General features: G+C 50.8%; 1 protein-coding gene across 1 annotated transcript in view; it reads right to left on the bottom strand.

Annotated features, from left to right (window-relative positions):
• Window positions 1-22,402, bottom strand: part of LOC116950185 (uncharacterized) — a 127,134-nt gene that overhangs the window by 29,774 nt on the left and 74,958 nt on the right. Inside the window, exons 4-6 of the mRNA XM_032967750.2 lie at window positions 9,224-9,285; window positions 866-1,025; window positions 388-432 (exon numbers count right to left, since the gene is read on the bottom strand). Coding sequence (XP_032823641.1) covers window positions 388-432; window positions 866-1,025; window positions 9,224-9,285 — 267 coding nt within the window. The remainder of the gene's footprint in view (window positions 1-387; window positions 433-865; window positions 1,026-9,223; window positions 9,286-22,402) is intronic.

Below are 22,402 nucleotides of genomic sequence, written 5' to 3'. Positions count from 1 at the left end.
ACACAGTCAAAGCTCTAGGCTATATATTGGTCACATGTGACCGCCGCTCAGGATACTGTACAAAAACAGTGGCCATGTTTATACTTTATTATTTATTACACAGAAAGATAGAGAGACAGTCATCGACAGGGGGAAACATAGGCCTCAAGCCTGGACTTGAACAGGGACGGAGGGAGTCCACATCACGAATGGGAGTCCCAGACTGGCGGGGCAGGTCGACACTGCAATGGTGAATGTAGCGGCCCCTAGTGGTTTCAGGGCTCACACACGAACCAATTACATATAGCGTTTATGAAAATACCCGATTATATTATTCAATACACACTCGGTTAGTCAATAATTTCATCGAAAATGAACGTTTGATGAATTACGGTCAACTTTTCTCACCTTGCTTCCCGGGCTGTCCGGCCGGTCCCCTCTCCCCATGTAGCCCTGTGGGTTCGCGAGCAAAGACACGCCACGGATCAATGAACGCATGTACCACGTGTCTTACATTAGTTAACAACTTTGTTCATAGTTCGCCACGCGTTAATTTTTGGGGCAGAACATACAAAACCTTATCTGACCAGGTGGAATTGTTCGCAGCACGGTGCTCTATCCACCGCACCACTGCTACATGGACACAGAGACAAAGAACCCCGATATACTGTACATCCATACAGACTGTATGGGGCAAGTGCTGTTAGCGAGTTGCTTGACGGCCAGGACCCGTTCAGATGTCACTCGCCATTGATGTCAGCCGTGGTCAGGAATCGAAGTCAGTCGGCAAACTCCGTGGCACAGCGCGGTAACCCACTGCACCGCCGTCGTACGGTGCCACGCATCGCAAACGCACGCGCCGCGCGCGTACGCGGGCGCTTCTGACCTTGGGGGCCCGGCAACCCCATGGGCCCTTGCGGGAGGAGGGACCCGAACGTGACCTCTGCCGTGACCTCAGGCCCGTGGGCCCCTTGACCCGCGGCTTCGGCCGGGAGCTCGTTGCTCGAGTCCCCTGCCGGCCTGTCCCCCGACTCCATCAGGCGCACCTGGCGGAAGGGGGGTTTGGTGGGGGGGGGGGCGGCGACGTGAGACGACGGAGCCAAACTCGCTAGCAAAGCGCGCACATTCACAGGACCCACTCAACCCTAGCGCTGCATACACTGGGTTTACAATTACACAGGTGATGAGAAATGGCGATGGTGCCGGGCTGACTTAGGGGGTTCGTGAGAGATCTGTTTTAATATTTAAAAAAAAAATTGACTTTTAGAAGTGGCTGGAGTGGCTCGGGGGATACGAGGTCAGAGCACCGAGGCCTGTGCAGCTGAGATCCTGGGTTCGATTCCGAGTTTCGGCCACCCGTGATGACACCACCAAGACATTGTGTTGGATTGAAAGGGCGAAAGAAGAAGTTCAGAATACGTTGAATAATAATAATGATAAATAGCGACATCGAAGAGGTGGAAGTAACGAATACGGAAGACTGACCACGGCTCAGTTAAAATCGCTCTCACTCTCCAAATTTGTGCTCCTATCAAATCACTTCCTGTTACCAGAATATTCTCTAAAGCCTAGCGAATATACATTTAAAAAAAAAAAACCCATCACAACGAATATTATCTTGGCATTTTACTATTACGTCAAAAAAATCAGGTTCCTGTGAGTACAGGATGGATTATGAAAAGAGCATCGTGAACATGACAGCTGTCCCGTTGCGGAGCAACAACAACTTCTCTCCTCGTAATTGTCAAAATAATTCCTCGCTCTTTGACACACGTGGCACGACATCCGAAAGCGTTTGTTTAAAAAAAGAGAACCCACGGATATGTAGATTCCTGTGCTGCTCTTAGACTGGAGCCGATATCTCCAGTAGGACAGCATATATCGGCTTAGCCAGATTCCGCAGCGCTTTGAGCAGGGGTCGGTAATGGAAACAAGAAGAAGAGCCATTTCTGTTCGAATTCGGTAACACCCCCCCCCGCCCCCGTCCCAATATTTCAAGAGCCGCAGTGCTCTGTGTGGTGAATACGAGAGACGGTTGGGTCCTCAATAAATAAGAGTCACGAAGGCAGCCCTTAACGAGCCGCATGCGGTTCCTTAGCCGCAGGTTGCCGGCCCCAGGATTAGAGTAAAGGCTCACAATCACGAGATTGGGAGTTCGATTAAAATGTTCTATCAAACAAGTACCAATTTGGGGGCGGGGGTTGGAGGTGGTGGGGGGGGAATGTCAATAGCTTGCTGTGAAATGAAAAGACTCGCCCCTGCCAATGTGGAATTTGCACCACTGGCTCAGCGTCAGCCATTAGCGTGACCTTTGTTTAAAAAGGAGGGGATGGTAGGGAGGGGGGGCATAACTCTGTGAGGGCACGAGGCGGTCAATGTTAAGTAAACTTTAAACAAACGTTAAGCGTACTCTTTGGTTCTTTCGGTAAAGTCACGTTGTTAGAAATAAAATAAAATCAAACAAAATAAAACAAACGTTAAACGCTGAACAGCACGAGTGAGTGACGATGCTAAACTAAACGATTTTATTTTTTTATTTTTACCAGGTAAGGCCCACCGAGCCATGTGGCTATTTTAAAATAAGCAACCTGGCTATCACAAACGAGTGCTCAACGAGGTGGCTGATTTTGATTTAAAGCTTTCGTGACTGCAGTAATTCATATTCTTAGCTCTTTCGGTAAAGTCACGTTGAAGGGAAACAATAAAATAATAAAATATATATGAAACAATAACAATTCTCACGACGTTTCGACCATAACACAAACGGTCGTCATCAGGTGTGTCGGTTTGCATTTATTTATTTATTTGTAAACGTGGCAGATCACTTTCATAATTCAGTAGGCACACATGACATTGCCTTTTCCAAGACAGAGGTTCTTTGTTAGCCATCTGGCTACCATGAGAGATTCGTTCATGAGGCTATCCACATATACAAGCACAGAGACAATTTCAACCGAGAAGATGGATTCTGGCTTAGCAATCATTGGAAAGATTTGATAAACCATTTCAGGTCTTAATTGATTGTTGACGCTTACAGTGGCTTTCAGACAGCATACATTAATTTTTCGTCTCCCCCCTCCTCTTTTCAGAACATAGATGGACTAGTCCTTCTAAATAAACTGCCAAATCGCTGCGCGTGGCGCTGACGGGTTTTTAAATAAATAAACAGATCGTTTTTAAATAAATAAATTAATGCAAACCGACACACCTGATGACGACCGTTTGTGTTATGGTCGAAACGTCGTGAGAATTTTTATTGTTTTATATATTTTTTATTATTTTATTGTTTCCCTTCGACGTGACTTTACCGAAAGAGCTAAGAATACGAGGTGGCTGATGTCATCATCACGTGGACGTTCATGGCGGCGGCCAAGATGCGACCATCCTGCATCCTGCTCTCGTGCCCTGTGCTTTACAGGAGGCTGCCACTGCTGACAAATATTTTAAGAGTTTAGAAAGGGGGGGGGGCGCTGGGGGGCGCTGAACCTTCAGCAGGGCGTGGATGATGGGGGGAGGGGCTCAGTCAATGGTGGTAACAGCTCATTGGGGGGCCGGCCCTAAGCATGAATTCGTTTTTTGGGTGCGTCATGTGACAAACAAATAGTCTGCGTGGAAAAAAAAACACTACTTACATTAACTTGCGTTTCAAGTTTCAAGTTTATTTATTAGGTATAGCCCTGTGAGCCATGTGGCTCTTGACTCGGGTGCAACCGCAACAAACAAAAACATGGACACAGAACATCTTCAAATGACGACACGCAACATGAATGCTCAGCGAAGTGGCTGATATCATCATCTGCGGCTATTGGCAATTATACCGACGTGTGAAATAACAAAGGCTATTGATTCATTCCAATTATTTTTAAGTGTGCCATTAGAATGATGATATTTCTGTATGTATTTATTTCCACAAGGATCTGAGTTCGAACTGATATTCCGTGCACCTTATTTATTCGTTTTTTAAAATACATCTGGGAACCCCTTGGGTTACTTGGGGCCCGAAGTTTTTGCCTGCATTCCTAGCGCTACGCCAGTGATCCTCTCCCTTACGTGGGCGGGGTGGTCAGGGATCGCGAACACGAGACGAGTGACGTAAACTGTTCAGAATCAGAATATTTATTTGTGCTGGAGGAATCCGCTGGCTACGGCCGTCGACGTCTGAACATTCACAGACGCAGGTCAAGTCAGACTGGGTGGCCGTCGCTGCTGCTGCTGCTACCTCACTCGCGTGGCTGTCGCTAAACCGCGTGCAATGGCACGCCGTTCCTGAGCTCGCGAAAGCCAAAAAACGACGATACGCGCATCTCACCGCTGTCTCTGCGGTGCGCGGGGGGAGGTCTCGCAACAGTCGTCCGTGCGTCACGGGGACAAGGCCGGGTGGAACGGGTCACCACCCACCCCGCCCCCACCCCACTACCCCACCCACCCCGCCCCCACCCCACCACCCCCACCCCACCCACCCAGCCCCCACCCCACCACCCCCACCCCACAACCCCCAACCGACCACCCCCACCCCGCCCACACCCCACCACGCCCACCCCACCACCCCCACCCCACCCCCACTCCGCCCCCACCCACCACACCACACCCCACCCCACCACCCCCACACCACCCCACCCCAGCACACCCCCATCCCACCACCCCCACACCTCCCCACCACCCCCACCCACCACCCCCACCCCGCCCCCACCCACCACCCCCACACCACCTCCACCCCACCACCCCCACCCACCACCCCCACCCCGCCCCCACCACACCACACCCCCCCCCACCCCACCACCCCCACACCACCCCCACCCCACCACCCCCTATTCACCACCCCCACCACCCCCACCCCACCACCAACCCCCCACGGCGCTCCCCACCCCCCTAACAAGCCGCACCGCCCTCCCGCACGGCACCACCAGCCCCCCCCCCCCCGTCCCGAATTAGACGATTTGCCAGAATTGTCATAATTCGCAATAATTTTTTTCTTTCATTTACACTGCGGTTATTGGCGAGCTGAAGCGATGATCCATAATTGTTTTAAAAATGGTAATTATTGTTATTAGTATATTATTACAAAAAGCCGCTCAGGGGTTAACTTGGTTCAGCGTCTTTCCCCGCGATGCCTTAAAGTTTGTGTTCAAGTAGAGTTTATGCCTTTCAGTTCAATAATAATAATAATAATACAACTTAATATTAATATTGATTATATATAGAGACCTTTTGTTAATCCGCTGTTGGATGAAGGCCTTTGAACCAACTGTGTCAGTCACTGGGGTATGTTGGACCATACTTCACCACGCCGATCAGTGCAGGTTGATGATCGCGGGTAGACACCCACGACCGTTTTGGATATCACTCGTGGCTGCAAATTTGAACTCTGATCGTCGGGTTCAGAGCACAGCGCACTAACCACTACGCAAACCGCTGCACCCCTGGACTCATTACTTACAGCGTATACAAATGGAACGATAGCTTCGATCCTTTCGCGCGAGATTTGATGCACGTGGCATGGGCGAAGAAGAATCGGCGTTATTCGCAATGACCACCCTTGCATATAGCGATCAACATCCAGATATCACCCACGGGCCAATAATGATGTTGGGTACCATCACACATTGCCATCACTTCCTTCCTCCTGCCTGATCCGGCAACTGTCACGCAGTCGACACCCAACCTCTGAGGATTCATTGTTTAACGCCGCCAGGCTTCAGGTCTTCCCCTTTTGCCGCTCACCTCCGGGTGCTACTGCAGCGCCGGTCTTAGTGACCTGCCCTCCGCCATCCTGGACACGTCCCACCCATCGCTACCTCCGCATCCTGATTGTATCTCTTTTATATTGATTCCCTGTTGCATCCTATTCTGAAATTCCATGTCGAAGCACTCTTCACTTTTCCTGCCACCTTTGGAGGATTACAACAACAACAACTCAACTATTAAGAGAGTGAAGAATAATTAATTTGAACAAAAATGTTAAAATGTTCTTTCGAATTGGTCAAATAAATGTAGACTTCCACTCGCATATAAACGTACGCACCCATAACAAGATAACAAGACCGAACTGAGACGACTTGATACGCACCTCCGATTAGCGCGGTTGGCTACGTACGGTGCGAAAGAAGTTCAACGTGCATACGTACACTTGAGGACCCGGTTTTAAATCACAGGTGGCCAACCCAGAATCTCAGCAGTGCCCGATGAACGCTCGAATCTCTTGACCTCTGGTCCATCCGGTCACCATAGAAATGTTGTTCAATCCTTTCGAAGGATTCACACTCGCTTTGTCCGACTGAACTGACGTGGACCTTTATTTACTTGGGACAATGCTGGGTTCAGCATTTGGGCCAAATGTGACCGATTAAACCGAATGTAATGAATGGGGCAGTGAACGTGAATAGAGGACCTTTTGAAAGCAACAGAGCCGCAATGCCTGGCTGTGTTTACTCCACTGCTCGCTAGCGTGTAGTATAATCAATCTGTTATTGCACGTTACGCCTAAGTTCATTCAAGCAGCAACTTCATAAATCACACGCACGAACACATGCGCACACGAGGCCTGTAAAGATGCCTTTGGTTTAACTAATACGGTTGCTCTCAGACGCTTTGAGCGAAAATCCTCGAATTCTTATTAAAATAAATGTTGACGCTCACGACATATGCTTTGAATCGCCCTTGCAAGCAACGATTGTCTGTAATTTATGCACATTATATGCACATGTATATACTTATAATATAATGACCCTTGTGATTGTTGTTGTTATTATTTTGTGTTCTTTACCAATATAAACTCAGTTCGTGTGCAGGAGCGAGGTGGACTTTCACATCGCAGGATTGCGAGAGATGGCGGCGGCTTGGGGTGGTCTTCTCCCAGCAGTGGCATGACCATGGCTGATAAATGATACTAATATCACGAGGAATATCAACAAACACCAAGACACACATTCCGCCCCCCACCTATAGCCTAAAACGTTTGATGGGGCAAGTGCTGTGAGTGAGCTCCTATCATGGCAAATGCGGCACACGAACGGGTGGTGCGGTTAGCACCACGACCACGGCAGTAAAAAATCGGTCACAGTCCCTGTGATCATTGTTACGTTGCAATTATGGCTTTATTTTTTGGTGATTTCGAAAAGTTTTTTGGTTTTAACATGTTTGTTTTGTTGTAGTACGGAGACTGATGGCCTTAATCTAAGTTTTCTTGTGGTTGTTGTGGTTGTTTGACTTGCATCCCACTGGGATTTTTTGCACACAGCGTTGGTGTACGGTGCTTTTTTCAGGAATATTTTGCTGTTTTTTTTCATGGATTGTTCTGTTTGCACAGTCACATAGTCACTTTAAGATGTTTTTCTTGTTCGTGTTTTTGTTTTTTTTTGTTTGTTGTGGTTGCACCCGATTCAAGAGCCGAATGGCTCACAGGGCTATACCAAAATAAATAAACTGAAACTGAAACACACTCTCTTGTACACACGCAGTTGGGGCAAGTGCTCTTCGCGAGCACCTATAAAGGCCAACGCGGTACGCGAGGAGGTGGGTAGCCAACACACACACACATAAACACCCAAACACATACACACATATAAACACCCAAACACACACACATAAACACCCAAACATACACACATATAAACACCCAAACACATACACACGCACACATAAGCACCCAAACATACACACACATAAATACCAAAACACATACACACATATAAACACCCAAACACATACACACACACATATAAACACCCAAACACACACACACAAACACCCAAACACACACACACACACGCAGAAAAAGTCACCCCCGTCCGGTATAATCAGACGGGCTCTTGTGGCAAATGCTGTTAGCGAGCACCTATTAAGGCCGGCACGGCACGGCCTTAATCGGAGAAGCGTGACGAGCACCACGTGCATACAGACACATACACGAATGCACAAACGCACATAAATTCGCGCAGATGCATCGTCCGTTGTGACGGCGTCCGAGATTTGAGTTGATGCGTCCCTGGTGTTTGCTGCGTCCGAGATTTGAGTCAACGCGTGCCTGTGGTGTTCGCTGCGAAAGTTCCGCGTCCGAATAGAATGACGGGCATTTGCTATGTAACGGGCGCCATCCATCAGCCTGGGACTTTGCTTTAGTTTTTTGTCTCGAGACGAGGCCCTGGGTTTTGTCAAGAAGCTCTCTGCTCTGTAACTTGCTAAGCAACGTTCAGCAACCCCACCCCCCGTGACTGACACGGCGCCTTCTTCCAGCAGTGGATTGACCAAGGCTATTTACATCGTCGTTGAGATGCGGGTTGCGTTGGAACGCTGAGTAAATCCGAATTGAAATGCACTGCATGGTCCAGAGGGAATGCCACCAAACAGCCACGGCGGTGCTAGAGGAAGGAAACTGAAGGACGTGGGGGGGGGGGGGGACTGGCGTATGGGAGGAGGAGACACAAAGACAATGATTCCCCGTATAGCCTTCATCAGGCTGTTAGGGAAAGTGCTGTTAGCGAGCAACTATGAAGGCCGGCACGGCACACGAGGGGGTGGGTGGCCAACACCACGACATTTCTCTCCCCAGTGGTGATGTTTACACAGCACACCAGGAACTCATTTGAGGCTGAGTCGACCCAGGGGAGGCCTAGGAGCGGTTAAGATAATATAATCGTCACTGGTATTGGCCGTGAGCGGGACTCGAACTCGGGTCGCCGGGTTCGTGAGCGCAGCACGCTAACCGCTACCATTACCGCTCCCCATGAGCACAGCAACACTGGCAACAGATGGGATGATGATGCTGCTGCTGGAGGTTTATTGATCTAGCAGCCTCCTTAAGAGAAGCTGGATGGGAAGAAGAAGGTACTGATGTGGCCATTAAGGTGTTCTCCAATCTACCAATTTAAATACCAGTGTAAATGCCAAGGCGTCAGCAATTGCCCAAGCTCTGCGATCCTTTATACACGAACGTTTTCAGCCAATGAACGAGTGCGCATACAACAAGTGGGAGAAAACCGGAGGACCCGGTGAAAACCCACGCGTGCGAGGGGGGAACGCTCTATCCCATGCAGAAGGGGCCGGTGGAGATGAGTCCACAATTATGCCCTCCCGCCTTCTCTTGGCGAGCCGGAGTACGGGCAACTCCTCGATGCCCATGGAAACGAGGGAGTTGTGAAACGTTCGTAGGATCCACCACTGCCTTCGCAGTGCTTAACCACTCCCGCCCGGCTTTCATAGCAAAGCCCCACCATGTTTTGTGGTTACGACCTTCCTCTGGGCTCACCTTGGCCTCCATGTCCTTGAGTTTGCTCGTCAGCTCGGTGAGGCGCTCGCAGTCCATGCACCCTGCATCACACAGCGCAAGCACAGGAGGAGGCTTTGAGACATCTGAGAGGTTCTTTTTTTCTCTCCGTTACAAAGCGATATACTTTTTGAAATTAATAATTCGAGAATGAAACGAAACACAACACAGTCGTGGTAGGCGAGTGGCTCGCGAGTTCAGAGCGAGGGGCTGGGCACCACAAAACTGCTGGGTTCAACTGCGGGGTTCAGCCCGCCGCGTGAGGTTTCAGCCACCGATGACTGCTCCCAAAAAAACGAAACCCATCGCATCAAGAATTAGGTTCTGCCACTTAATTATACAACATTTTTTTTAATCTAAGAATTAAATATGCGTCTGGCTGTCACGCGACGAACATTGCCCTCATATGGCAAAGCGGGTGGTAAAGTTATGCCATTTACTGTGTGGAGCAGGGGTCACGTGAAGGGAATCTCAGAGGTAGCTCTGCAGTGTCCACTTCTGTGGGCCATCCTCTAACATAAGGCGTCGCACTGCTTTGCGAGCAATCCGCATGGATGCTGCGTCTCGTGGCGCATGATGTTGACGGCACAAATTGGGATTATAATTGGGGAGAAAATTACATCAAAAGCACAAAAAAAAGCTTGCTGATGCGGCGCAGATTTCCTTAACTGTAGTTTGCTGCAAGTTGCAAGCTATGGTGTTCGAGACAGGCCAAGATCACCTAAACTGGGCCCACCTCTGGGCATCAGTTGAGCCACTGAATTGCTCAACTGCAATCGCCTGCAACTGCTTCGTTCACATCTAAGCGAGTAGTCGCACAAAAGGGCAGTTAAACGGCATGTTCATGATCGTAAGAACCTATCCTAGTTCGCAAACATTCCTCTAATTTTGCATTCAGCAGATTGCCGCTCGGCTGTCGAGTCTTCTCGTTGCAGAGACGTCCACGTGCAAGCGATGCAGTTGCGTGCAACCGAGTCGTGCAACTGATCGCTCCGGTGGGCACCCGGCTTTGAAAGCTTTAGTGTCCGGGAAAAGCCGGGGGTGCATTTGTAACCACGGTGTCTGAGGAAAGTCAGGAGCACTTCTAACGTCCGCGGCTGGCAAATCCGTTGCTATTTGTTGTACTCGGAAATCTCTTTAACACGTGCGCACGAGGCTACGGCAAGAGCCGTTTTGAGAGTGGATTTAGTCCGGAACGTCGTTTTACACAGACCGCTCACCGCCACGGCCCACTCGGGCGCACTCGGGCCATTAAAAAAAAAGTCATATTTTTAAGAGCGCTGACACACGCGCACGTGAAACACATTCATTGTTTTATATATTTATAGAAAACAACGTTCGGCTGGCCGGCTGTCTGGCCGCCTGGTCGGCGGACTGGCAGACTGGCCAGCAGCCTGACGCCGCTCAATTTCGTCCGAGATTTATCTGTCGCTAGCGTGTTCCCCCGCACCGACAATAAACAACCCGTTCATTAAACAGCGTAGCGAATTACGAGCGATGAAAGCGCCTGCCGCTCACGTGATCGCGGCGGCAGCTGATATGGGCCGTTAATATTTGGGCAATGTCTCTCTTATTTGTCCAGCAAAGATCTCGCCGGGTCTCGACTTTGTCTGATGTGAAGTCACCCGGGATCTAGACTCGAATCTGGCGCCCGCATCTCCAGCGACACCACCAGGTTGGCCCTGCGTGCCATGAGGATGTGAGGACAGTTGCAGGGTGCATCCGCTGGTATACACGGGGTGCATCAGCTGAAACACACGTGGTGCACCAGCTGGTACACACGTTGTGCATCAGCTGGTACACACGTGGTGCACCAGCTGGTATACACGTGGTGCATCAGCTGGTACACACGTGGTGCATCAGCTGAAACACACGTGGTGCACCAGCTGGTACACACGTTGTGCATCAGCTGGTACACACGTGGTGCATCAGTTGGTACACACATGGTGCATCAGCTTGTACACACGTGGTGCATCAGCTGGTACACACGTGGTGCATCAGCTGCTACACACGTGGTGCATCAGCTTGTACACAACGGGGTGGATCATACAGGGGGTGGATCGCACGGGATGGATTAGCTCGCACAATTATTAATATGACTTGCGTCCGGCCTGTACGCACATTTCTGTCCAATACGTTTATCATCGTCTATATTCTATAGAAATAGTTATAATCGGTCACTCTTATATCTTCTATCCAGTTTCCCCCATTAGCCGTGGCACTAGAGTACATATTATGCCACTTTGGTTCCGGTTCCTATCATCCGAGCCTTTTTTCGTGGATGAGAAGAGGTCACTCAGAAGTTGGGGGGAAATGTATCCTCATATCTGTGTTTATCCACGCTTTACAGATACACGGACTAATTTGGGTGCACGGTGGCGAGATGTTCACTCCCTCGTCTGGTATACAGGAAGTCGTGGGTTCGACGCTGACCCTGACTCCTGTATATTTGGAGTTTGCATGTCTCTCTTCCCGTAGTCGCGTGGATTTTACTCCAGGTCCTCCTGTTTTTCCCTCCACATTTAGAATCAACATCACGCGTTTACAGTATTTGGCTGCTATAAATATCCACATGCTAAGCCACTTCGTTGAGCTATCATTTGTAGCGAGGTCGCCTCTGATAAATAGCTATATAGTTCAGTGGGCCTTACCTGGTGAAATATGTTTTAAAGTTTATAGTTTAGTTGTAATTTACGTGGATAAATTAGGTCATATGATTCACCCTTAACCCACCCACACCAATCGCATGAAATCGGTGATCTTTCACTGAATTCAACTCTACCGTATCTAATCCAGTCATCTGCTGACTCTAACCCTTCTATAAATAAACACTTTCACCCTCAGTTGGAAAGCGTTGAGAAAATATCTGGCTAATAGATCTGGCCTTCGCGCACAGCTGTTCCGCTCGATACCTGCTTAATGAGACGAGTAATCAACACAGCCGTCACACTCAGTGACAACATAAACGAAACATCCCCAACTACTTACGACTTTAACTATTTTTATTTTATTTTACCAGGTTAGGCTCATCGAGCTATGCAGTTCTTTTTTATATACGCGACCTGGCCACAATGATACCTCAATGAAGTGGCCTGTCATCGCGTGGAAACTTATAGCAGCCAAATACTTTGAACGCACGTGCTTCTAAATTTGGAGGTTCCGGAGAAAACTCCACGCGACCACGGCATGAACATGCAAACTCCAAATATACAGGCGTCAGGGTTGGGGAACGAAGCCACGACCTCCTGTGTACCAAGAGAAGTAATGAACATCGCGCCACCGTGTCGCCACCCAGAGTGGCAGGACACTCCTGAAAACGAGTCTTGAGATTCTGTGAGGCTTTCCTGGACACAACCCCTGTAGCGTGATATGTTATTAATGCGGCGGGGGAGGGGGGGGGTCGACGATGATTGGGGGCGGAGGGAGGGAAACTCAGGGTTGATCACGACTCAGTCAATGTTAAGCAAACATTTCAAGAAAAATGTTAAACTCTAAACAGAATGAGTAACGATAGGAGTTGCTTTGGTCTATGGGCATGCTGCTCTGGTTCTCACCCACTGTGTGTGCGAGGAAAGGCCTAAAAAAAACACCCTACCACCGGTGATTAATATCGTTCCAACAGTTTTTGACTTGACTCTTTAAGAATTTAGAATGGGGGGGGGGGGGGGACTGAGAATTCATCAGTATGGTGGTGGAAGGGGGGGGGGCTCAGCCCCCTCTAGCCACCCCCCCCCCCCCCCCCCGATGCTACGGGCCTGCCTGGATAAACTAAACAACTTTAGGATCGAATTGTCTCGCCGCTTAAACGTAGAGCGGCGCTTCTCGGTCGGGCGGCCCTGAGCTTGGAGTGGACATTCCACATTCCGATGGCAGGTGCCAGCATGGTAAAAAAAAGACCCCATGAGCAAAATTGACCTAACAAAGCTCTTCCTCCAATCTCAATACACTCGTTTGTCAACCTGCACCGCTCTCCTCTGTTAGACATTGAGCCATCGCTTTCCCTACATTCAATCACCCGTTGAGGAGACACTCGGAGGGCCATTAGGATTCAGGGGCAAGACGGGACCTATGCATAATAAGAATAACATTTGCATTCATGCGGCGTGGCTTAAATGCCTCAGCAATTCGAATGTCCAAAGGGCACCCCCCCCCCCCCCCGTGGCAGCTGTCACTGTGCGACACAAGGGGATCCCTCCACCCTCGCTCCTTTAAGCGTTCAACGTTGGGTCAACGTTGGGGGGGAGGGAACGGCAGAACCGGCCTTGCAAGTGGGCATGAGCCTCTAAAGTAGGGCTTAATATTTGCATTTTTTTTATTTTACCAGGTAAAGCCCCCTGAGCTATGTACTGTAGCTCTTATTCAGAAGCGTCCTGGCCAAAAATGATAGCTCAACGAAATGTCTTGTCACGTGGCAATGCATAGTAGCCAAAAACTCTAAACGCGTGATGTTGATTCTCAATGTGGAGAGAAACCCGGAGGACCCGGAGAAAAATCCACGCGACCACGGGGAGAGAGGGACACTCAAACTACAAAAATACAGCAGGCGTTAGGGCCAGGATCAAACCCACGACCTCCTGTATACCAGTCGAAGGAGCTAACATCTCGCCACCGCGGTGCCCCTTAACATAACTAACCTAACTTAACTTTTTATCTTATTTTACCAGGTAAGGCCCACTGAGCTATACAGCTATATATGAGAAGGGACCTGGCCACAAATGATAGCTCAACGAAGTAGCTTATCATCACATGGGAAATTCATCGCAGCACAAATATCCCGAGTAGCATCACCTCGTTGGGGAGAATCACAGGCGGTCGACACAGAGCCAGAGAGACAATATTTCCGTCACAGTCAGCCGCGGCATGTACGTATGTTGAACTTCTTTGGCACCGTACCTAGCCCATCGTGCTAATCGGAGGTGCGGGGGAAGGACAACAAACTAATCAGAGAAATAAGTTCTAGAGAAATGCGGGGGGGAGGAAGATGGAGTTTGTGGGGGGGGGGGGGGCTGCTATTGCCATCTTGTGGGGGGCACGGGGCTAGTTCAGGGTAAAACGCAGACACAGACGAGGGATGGGGAGGGTAAAACGCTGGACAGTTTTCACAAAACGAGAGATGGGGCAAAAAAAAGTGACGGGGGGGGGGGGGGCAACAGAAATAAAATAAATAAAATAAATGTTTTTTTGTCTTTTGTTGTGGCGGCCAAATTTTCTCTTTTCCGCCTCCCGTGGCGGAAACCCCCCAAGCGCGCAGCAGCGCTTCCTTCAAGGAAGAATGCGGAGAGATCGCTGGCCCGGCTCGTGTGTGTCAGGCGGCGCGTGTGTGTGTGTCAGGCGGGACTTTGTGTGTGTGTCAGGCGGGACGTGTGTGTGTCAGGCGGGACTTGTGTGTGTGTGTGTCAGGCGGGACTTGTGTGTGTGTCAGGCGGGACTTGTGTGTGTGTGTCAGGCGGCGCGTGTGTGTGTGTGTCAGGCGGGATTTGTGTGTGTGTGTCAGGCGGGACTTGTGTGTGTGTGTCAGGCGGCGCGTGTGTGTGTGTCAGGCGGGACTTGTGTGTGTGTGTGTCAGGCGGGATTTCTGTGTGTGTGTCAGGCGGCACGTGTGTGTGTGTGTGTCAGGCGGGACTTGTGTGTGTGTGTCAGGCGGGACGTGTGTGTGTCAGGGCGGGATTTGTGTGTGTGTGTCAGGCGGGACTTGTGTGTGTGTGTGTCAGGCGGGATTTGTGTGTGTGTGTCAGGCGGCACGTGTGTGTGTGTGTCAGGCGGGACGTGTGTGTGTCAGGGCGGGATTTGTGTGTGTGTGTCAGGCGGGACTTGTGTGTGTGTGTCAGGCGGGACATGTGTGTGTGTGTCAGGCGGCGCGTGTGTGTGTGTCAGGCGGCGCGTGTGTCAGGCGGGACTTGTGTGTGTGTGTGTCAGGCGGCGCGTGTGTGTGTCAGGCGGGACATGTGTGTGTGTGTCAGGGCGGGATTTGTGTGTGTGTGTCAGGCGGCACGTGTGTGTGTGCCAGGCGGCACGTGTGTGTGTGTGTGTGCAGGTGAGGTAATGTGTGGTGCGGTGTGCGGGCAGCGGTAGCACAACGGTTGGCGCGTTGCGCTCCGAACCCGGCGTCCCCGAGTTCGATTCCCGCTCACGAATGGACGTATGAGCAGGACAATCACTTTAAATCTGAGTCCAGAGCGGTATACACACACGCCAGTGTCTGCTGCGTGTCTAAAGTATATAGCGTGTACCGTGTGGCATTGAGTGCAGATAATGTGTGCTTTTTAGGAGCATATTGCGGGCTATAAGACCACTGTGTGTGTTTGGAATGTATTTATATATTTGTTATAAAAGCGCCTTCTCACATCGAAATAACGCAGCGCGCTGTACACGTGCTTGCGAATGTTCATGCATATACGAAGGCGTGTGCATGCATGATTTGCCCATATCAATGCGGTGTTTGTGTATGTGGCTATGTCACGTGTATGGCTCAGACGAAGGCATTCAAGGGGCCCCCAGTGGATGGCAGCTTTGGTGAGCCACCCTTGTTACTGACAAGTGTGAATATCAATACATTTAATTTCAATTATGTATTTTTTCAAAACACACACACACACACAAGGTCCTTTAAGATTTAAGCTCCCTGAAAGTCGTCTCCGGCACCTGGGCTGCGGTACCGTTTAAACAATCTGGTCCAGTGTGTGTGTGAGTGTGATGTGAGTGTGTGTGAGTGTGTGTGAGTGTGTGTGAGAGTGTGTGTGTGAGTGTGTGAGTGTGTGTGTGAGTGTGTGTGTGAGTGTGTGTGAGAGTGTGTGTGTGAGTGTGTGTGTGAGTGTATGTGTGTGAGTGTGAGTGTAAGCGATGGTGTAGCGGTTAGCGCGCTGCGCTATGAACCCAGCGACCCGGGTTCGATACCCGCTCATGGCCAACAACACCAGTGACGATTATCTGAACCGGTCCTGGGCCTCCCCTAGGTCGACTCAGCCTCAAATGAGTACCTGGTGCGGTGTGTAAGCATCGCCACTGGGGAGACAAAGGCGGCCAGGGCGTGGTGCTGGCCACCCACCCCCTCGTGTGCCGTGCCGGCCTTCATAGGTGCTCGCTAGCAGCAGGATCTTTGTTGTGTGGTAGTACGCATGTATATGCTGCTGGTGCATGCATTTGTGTGTTTGCGTGCACGTGTGTGTGTGTATGTTTGTGTCTGGTTGTAACAGTCTGTCAAGGCTACACGGGCGATCTTTGTCTTTGTGCGACGCATCCTCTGGAACCACGAGCAAACTCGCAAAGACAAAACCAACAGAATACCGTCACACAATACGATCTTGCGGAGGCCAAAAACGTCCCTGCCAACGCGCAACAAATGTTGTTCTTATTTTTATTTGAACCTAAGCGAGCACCTCTCTAAGAGCGGAGCTCCAAAAGTCACCCGCAAAAATAGTTTTTGCTTGCCAAAAAAACTTACACCGTAGCTCTCAACGTTGCGTCGTCCAAAACTCTGCAGCGAGCCAAACTCGAATTTGGAAAGGTTGTGAATTAAACGAATGGTTCGGGGGTCCCCTCTCAGCTGGTCATCACGTCCGGGGTCATTCAATTTGAGTGGACCACCTATTTATTGGGAAGCACAGTGGATTCATTCATACAATTTCAGGGTCACGATTTTCAGGATTAGTAGGTGCGCTTGTGACGAGGGAAAGGGGTACAGAAGAGAAGGCGGGGGAGAAAGAACCGATTTAAAATTACTTTGTAATGTTGCTGCTGCTGCTGCTGCGTTGGCAGTGGTGCAAAAGCACAGTCCAACACATTCGTCAAAAACAACATGTTGCTTGGAGTTTTCGACATTCAGCTTTTGCCAACTAACCAAAAGCAATTAACATATTTGCCCACGTGACGATTCAATGGTTTGGCTCTGTCGGGTGGTGGAGGACTTTAAAGGGCGGGCATTCTTCATTGCAAGGCCCCTGGTGGCCTTTAGTGCGGCCCCTGCCAATACACAAATTGTCAACACCCCCCCCCCCCCCCCATGATCATCGTCGTGTTGCTGTTAAACCCAGCAATGGTTTCAGGTGTGTGGCGGAACTCACACACTGATGATGTCTTATGGGCGAAAGTGACCCCCCCCCCCCCGTCTCTGAAAATTAGTGAAGAACACTGCTATAGGGCAACATTGGCATTATTGTATGCAGTACCTACACGACGTAACACAAAAATAAACGAATTGTGAATAGTAATTTTGGCCATGATAAATATGCACACTCAGTATTAATAAAACTAATTATTATTCTTTATCCAGCAAAGCCACACTAAATCCAAGGACTATTCTTACATTGGGTTTTTTTTTAAAAACACTTTACGATGAGTCGTTTATTCTCCGCGTTGCAGGAAACCGAAGCGCCCGAAGAAAACCCACGCATGCGAGGGGGCAGCGCTCGATCCCCGTACAGACGGACACAGGGTGGGGACTATCCCAATTGCTGCACCGCCTTCTCCTGGCGAGCCAGAGGTACGGCACCTCCTCGACGCCCACGGGAAGGGAGCTTTACAAGTGGGGCTCTATGAGATGATAGGACAATAGCCTGAGTCCATAATTGGCAATAAGCAACGGCAAAGCGGTTATAAAAGACTCACAGAAATGTGTGCAGTTGTGTACACGGTACACGACTTCCCTGAAGGCATTGACCTTCAGCGAGCGCGATGCCGATCACACAACGCGGTTCGAATTCGCCCCTCGATCGATGGCTGCGTCATCGCAGCACACGCGTCGAATAACAAGCAAGGGACGAGTCCTTACTTACTAACAACTCCTCTCTAACTAACAACTCCTTACTTACTAACAACTCCTCTGTCATTTTCCATTGCTGGAGGGGTTGCCCCCTTTACCTGAAAATCCTGGCTCAGCCATTATTCACAACTATCTGTGCTGTGATCCACAATCCCTCACTGTTGCCTCCACAGTGCTGGGTTACAGCCAGCCACGTGCAGCAGCAGCAGCATGGCCACCACCAGCAACCGCCCGGCTATTACGGACGGGTTTGGCAACCCTAGGACTGATTCAGACATCAGTCACCACTGATGTTGGCAGTGGCCAGGAGTACAATTGAAGCCGCTAGATTCACAGCACAGCGTGCTGACCATCGCACCACCACTGCCCCTCCCCCCCACCCGCCCCCACCCATCTAGCCAACCTTCGGCGTGTCTGCGTCTGAACGTTGGGACTCATCAATCAAGCGAGCGCACGTGCTTTCACGGTCGCATCGGAAATTAAACCCTCGCCCTCCAATCGCAGCTGAGCGACCGGTCGCTCTCAAATCACGAGAAAGAAGAAGAAAATGTTCGGGGGGGGGGGGGCGGGGAGAAAACGCGAGACGTTTCTTCAAAAGCAGAGCGAGAGATGCATCGAGCGATGGTGCAGACGTTTCAGCCCAGCCAACGTTGATGTATGGGCCGCGGGAGTCTCACTGGGGGGGGGCAGGGGGGGGGTTCATCCGAGTTCCCGACTGCTTCTCATTTTACAAATTCCCGCGGCGTCCGGCCAAGGCGAACGAACGAAGGCCTGTGATGGCTGCGCGGGAGGAGGAGGTGCCGTCGGCGGGACCTGACTGGCTGACTGACCTGGCTGACCGAATAAGCGGTTGGCTGGCTGACCGGATGACCAGCTGACTGGCTATCTGGCTGACCGGCTGATTGACCATCTGACCAGCCGATTGGCTGGTTGACTGGCTAACCCGTTGACTGGCTATCTGGCTGACCAGCTCACTGGCTATATGGCTGACCAGCTGACCGGCTGAATAACCATCTGACCAGCCGACTGGCTCTCTGGCTGACCAGCTCACTGGCTATCTGGCTGCCCAGCTGACCGGCTAATTAACCATCTGACCAGCCAACTGACTGGTTGACTGGCTGACCAGCTCACTGGCTATCTGGTTGACCAGCTCACTGGCTATCTGGCTGACCAGCTGACCGGATGATTAACCATCTGACCAGCCGTCTGGCTGGTTGACTGGCTGACCAGCTCATTGGCTATCTGGCTGACCAGCTCACTGGCTATTTGGCGGACCAGCTGACCGGCTGATTGACTGGCTAACCAGTTGGCTGGCTATCTGGCTGACCAGCTCACTGGCTATCTGGCTGACAAGCTGACCGGCTGATTAGCCATCTGACCAGCCGACTGACTGGTTGACTGGCTGACCAGCTCACTGGCTATCTGGCTGACGAGCCGATCGGCCGGTTGACTGGCCGACCAGCTGGCTGGCTATATGGCTGACCGGCTAACCAGCTGTCCAACCGGCTAAACTTGCTGACTGGCTCGCCGATTTGCTCGTCAGCTGACTGGCTGACGACCGGCTGACCGGTCGCGTGAGCCGCGGGTCCGTCTGGCCGGAGGCTGCCGGGAGGAGGTGGGGGGGGGCCGTGTTGATCTGCGGCGCTGTGCGATGTGCGCCGACGCCGGCCCCCCGCTGCGCGGAGAACGGCAGAATGAAAAATGCGGCCAAAACTAAAAAAAAATCTGAAAAGGCTGTGCGGAGTTATGAGCGGGGTGGGTTGCGCGGGGGGAGGGGCTGGGGGTACCCAAGGAGGGGGGGGGGGCGAGCTAGCCAGACAAACGAGAGTTTTACCACTGACCATAACGCGTTTTAAAGGGTACTCGAATCCTCACTATCGAGCCAGCCAGCCACCTACTGATACAGCCACAATCCTAGCCACACAGCCACTACGACGTCCACTACTGCTAGTCAACAAGCCACTAGTGGCAGCCACACCCCTAACCGACAAGCCAAGAATCGACAAGCCAAGAATCACTGTTTTATCATCATCATCAAACGTGAGGATATATTGTCGCGGGCAAATATTGTCCTCTGAACGCGCGTTGATTCTAAATATGGAGGGGAAAAACCGGAGAGGCATGGAGAAAAATTCCACGCGAGCACGCAAACTAGAAATATACAACACGCTTCGTCAGAATCTAGATTTGAAGCTTTCGTGACTGCAGGGATCCATACTCTTTGGTTCTTTCGGTAAAGTCACGTAGGTAGAAAATGAAATAAAGCAGATCATGCTTTCCCACCTGATGACGGACGCTTGTTCCTGCGCCCGAAACGTCGTGATTTATTTTATTCTATACCTACGTGACTTTACCGAAAGCACCAAAGAGTACGCTTCGTCAGGTTCCGGGATCGAACCCACAGCCTCCTGCGCACCCAGGCGAGGGTGATAACACCTCGCCATCGCGATAAGAAACGTCTATAGCCGACGTGGCATTGGGAGGCCTTCATCCAGCAGTGGACTGAACAAAGCGCTTGCGCATTTATTTATTTGGTCATCGACCCCGCGAGCTCGCGAGTGCGCGCGAGATCGGCAGGCAACGTTAAAGTCTCATCTGGCAAAACATAGCATTTAATTTTAATAAATAAATAACATTCCCCCCCCCCCACTCCTAGCAACTCCCCCCCCCTATCCCCCCCCCAACAATAATAAGACACGCATACACACACACAAAAATTATATTAAACACGCACAATCCCTAACATTTGTCTGGGTAATCTGAGAGCTTATGTTGTTGTTGCTAATCCCGTGGAGAGGCCGAGCCAGCGGAGAGTTCCCTCGTGACGGCGGCTCGCAGCGCTCCGAGCAAGGACAACGAAGCTCATGCGGGCGCAAGAGTTCCACCGCTGAGAGTTTCATCGCTGAGAGTTCCACCGCTGAGAGTTCCACCGCTGAGAGTTCCATCGCTGAGAGTTCCACCGCTGAGAGTTCCACCGCTGAGAGTTCCATCGCTGAGAGTTCCATCGCTGAGAGTTCCATCGCTGAGAATTCCATCACTGAGAGTTCCATCGCTGAGAGTTCCATCGTTGAGAGTTCCATCGTTGAGAGTTCCATCACTGAGAGTTCCACCGCTGAGAGTTCCATCGCTGAGAGTTCCATCGCTGAGAGTTCCATCACAGATAGTTCCATCGCTGAGAGTTCCATCGCTGAGAGTTCCATCGCTGAGAGTTCCATCGTTGAGAGTTCCATCGTTGAGAGTTCCATCTCTGAGAGTTCCATCGCTGAGAGTTCCATCGCTGAGAGTTCCACCGCTGAGAGTTCCACCGCTGAGAGTTCCACCGCTGAGAGTTCCACCGCTGAGAGTTCCACCGCTGAGAGTTCCACCGCTGAGAGTTCCATCGCTGAGAGTTCCATCGCTGAGAGTTCCATCACTGAGAGTTCCATCGCTGAGAGTTCCATCACTGAGAGTTCCACCGCTGAGAGTTCCATTGCTGAGAGTTCCATCGCTGAGAGTTCCATCACTGAGAGTTTCACCGTTCAGAGTTCCATCGTTGAGAGTTTCACCGTTGAGAGTTTCATCGTTGAGAGTTCCATCGCTGAGAGTTCCATCGCAGAGAGTTCCATCGCTGAGAGTTCCATCGCTGAGAGTTCCATCGCTGAGAGTTCCATCGCTGAGAGTTCCATCGCTGAGAGTTCCATCGTTGAGAGTTCCATCGCTGAGAGTTCCATCGCTGAGAGTTCCATCACTGAGAGTTCCATCACTGAGAGTTCCATCACTGAGAGTTCCATCGTTGAGAGTTCCATCGCTGAGAGTTCCATCGCTGAGAGTTCCATCGCTGAGAGTTCCATCGCTGAGAGTTCCATCGCTGAGAGTTACATCACTGAGAGTTCCATCACTGAGAGTTCCATTGTTGAGAGTTCCATCACTGAGAGTTCCATCGCTGAGAGTTCCATCGCTGAGAGTTCCACCGCTGAGAGTTCCATCGCTGAGAATTCCATCGCTGAGAGTTCCATCGCTGAGAATTCCACCGCTGAGAGTTCCACCGCTGAGAGTTCCATCGCTGAGAGTTCCATCGCTGAGAGCTCCATCGCTGAGAATTCCATCACTGAGAGTTCCATCGCTGAGAGTTCCATCGTTGAGAGTTCCATCGTTGAGAGTTCCATCACTGAGAGTTCCACCGCTGAGAGTTCCATCGCTGAGAGTTCCATCGCTGAGAGTTCCATCACAGATAGTTCCATCGCTGAGAGTTCCATCGCTGAGAGTTCCATCGCTGAGAGTTCCATCGTTGAGAGTTCCATCGTTGAGAGTTCCATCTCTGAGAGTTCCATCGCTGAGAGTTCCATCGCTGAGAGTTCCACCGCTGAGAGTTCCACCGCTGAGAGTTCCACCGCTGAGAGTTCCACCGCTGAGAGTTCCACCGC

Source organism: Petromyzon marinus, chromosome 38 (genome assembly GCF_048934315.1).
Source record: "Petromyzon marinus isolate PM22_M1 ecotype Great Lakes invasive population chromosome 38, UKy_Petmar_22M1.pri1.0, whole genome shotgun sequence".
Taxonomy (NCBI): Eukaryota; Metazoa; Chordata; class Hyperoartia; order Petromyzontiformes; family Petromyzontidae; genus Petromyzon; species Petromyzon marinus.
This window is presented reverse-complemented; position numbering and strand designations above follow the sequence as displayed.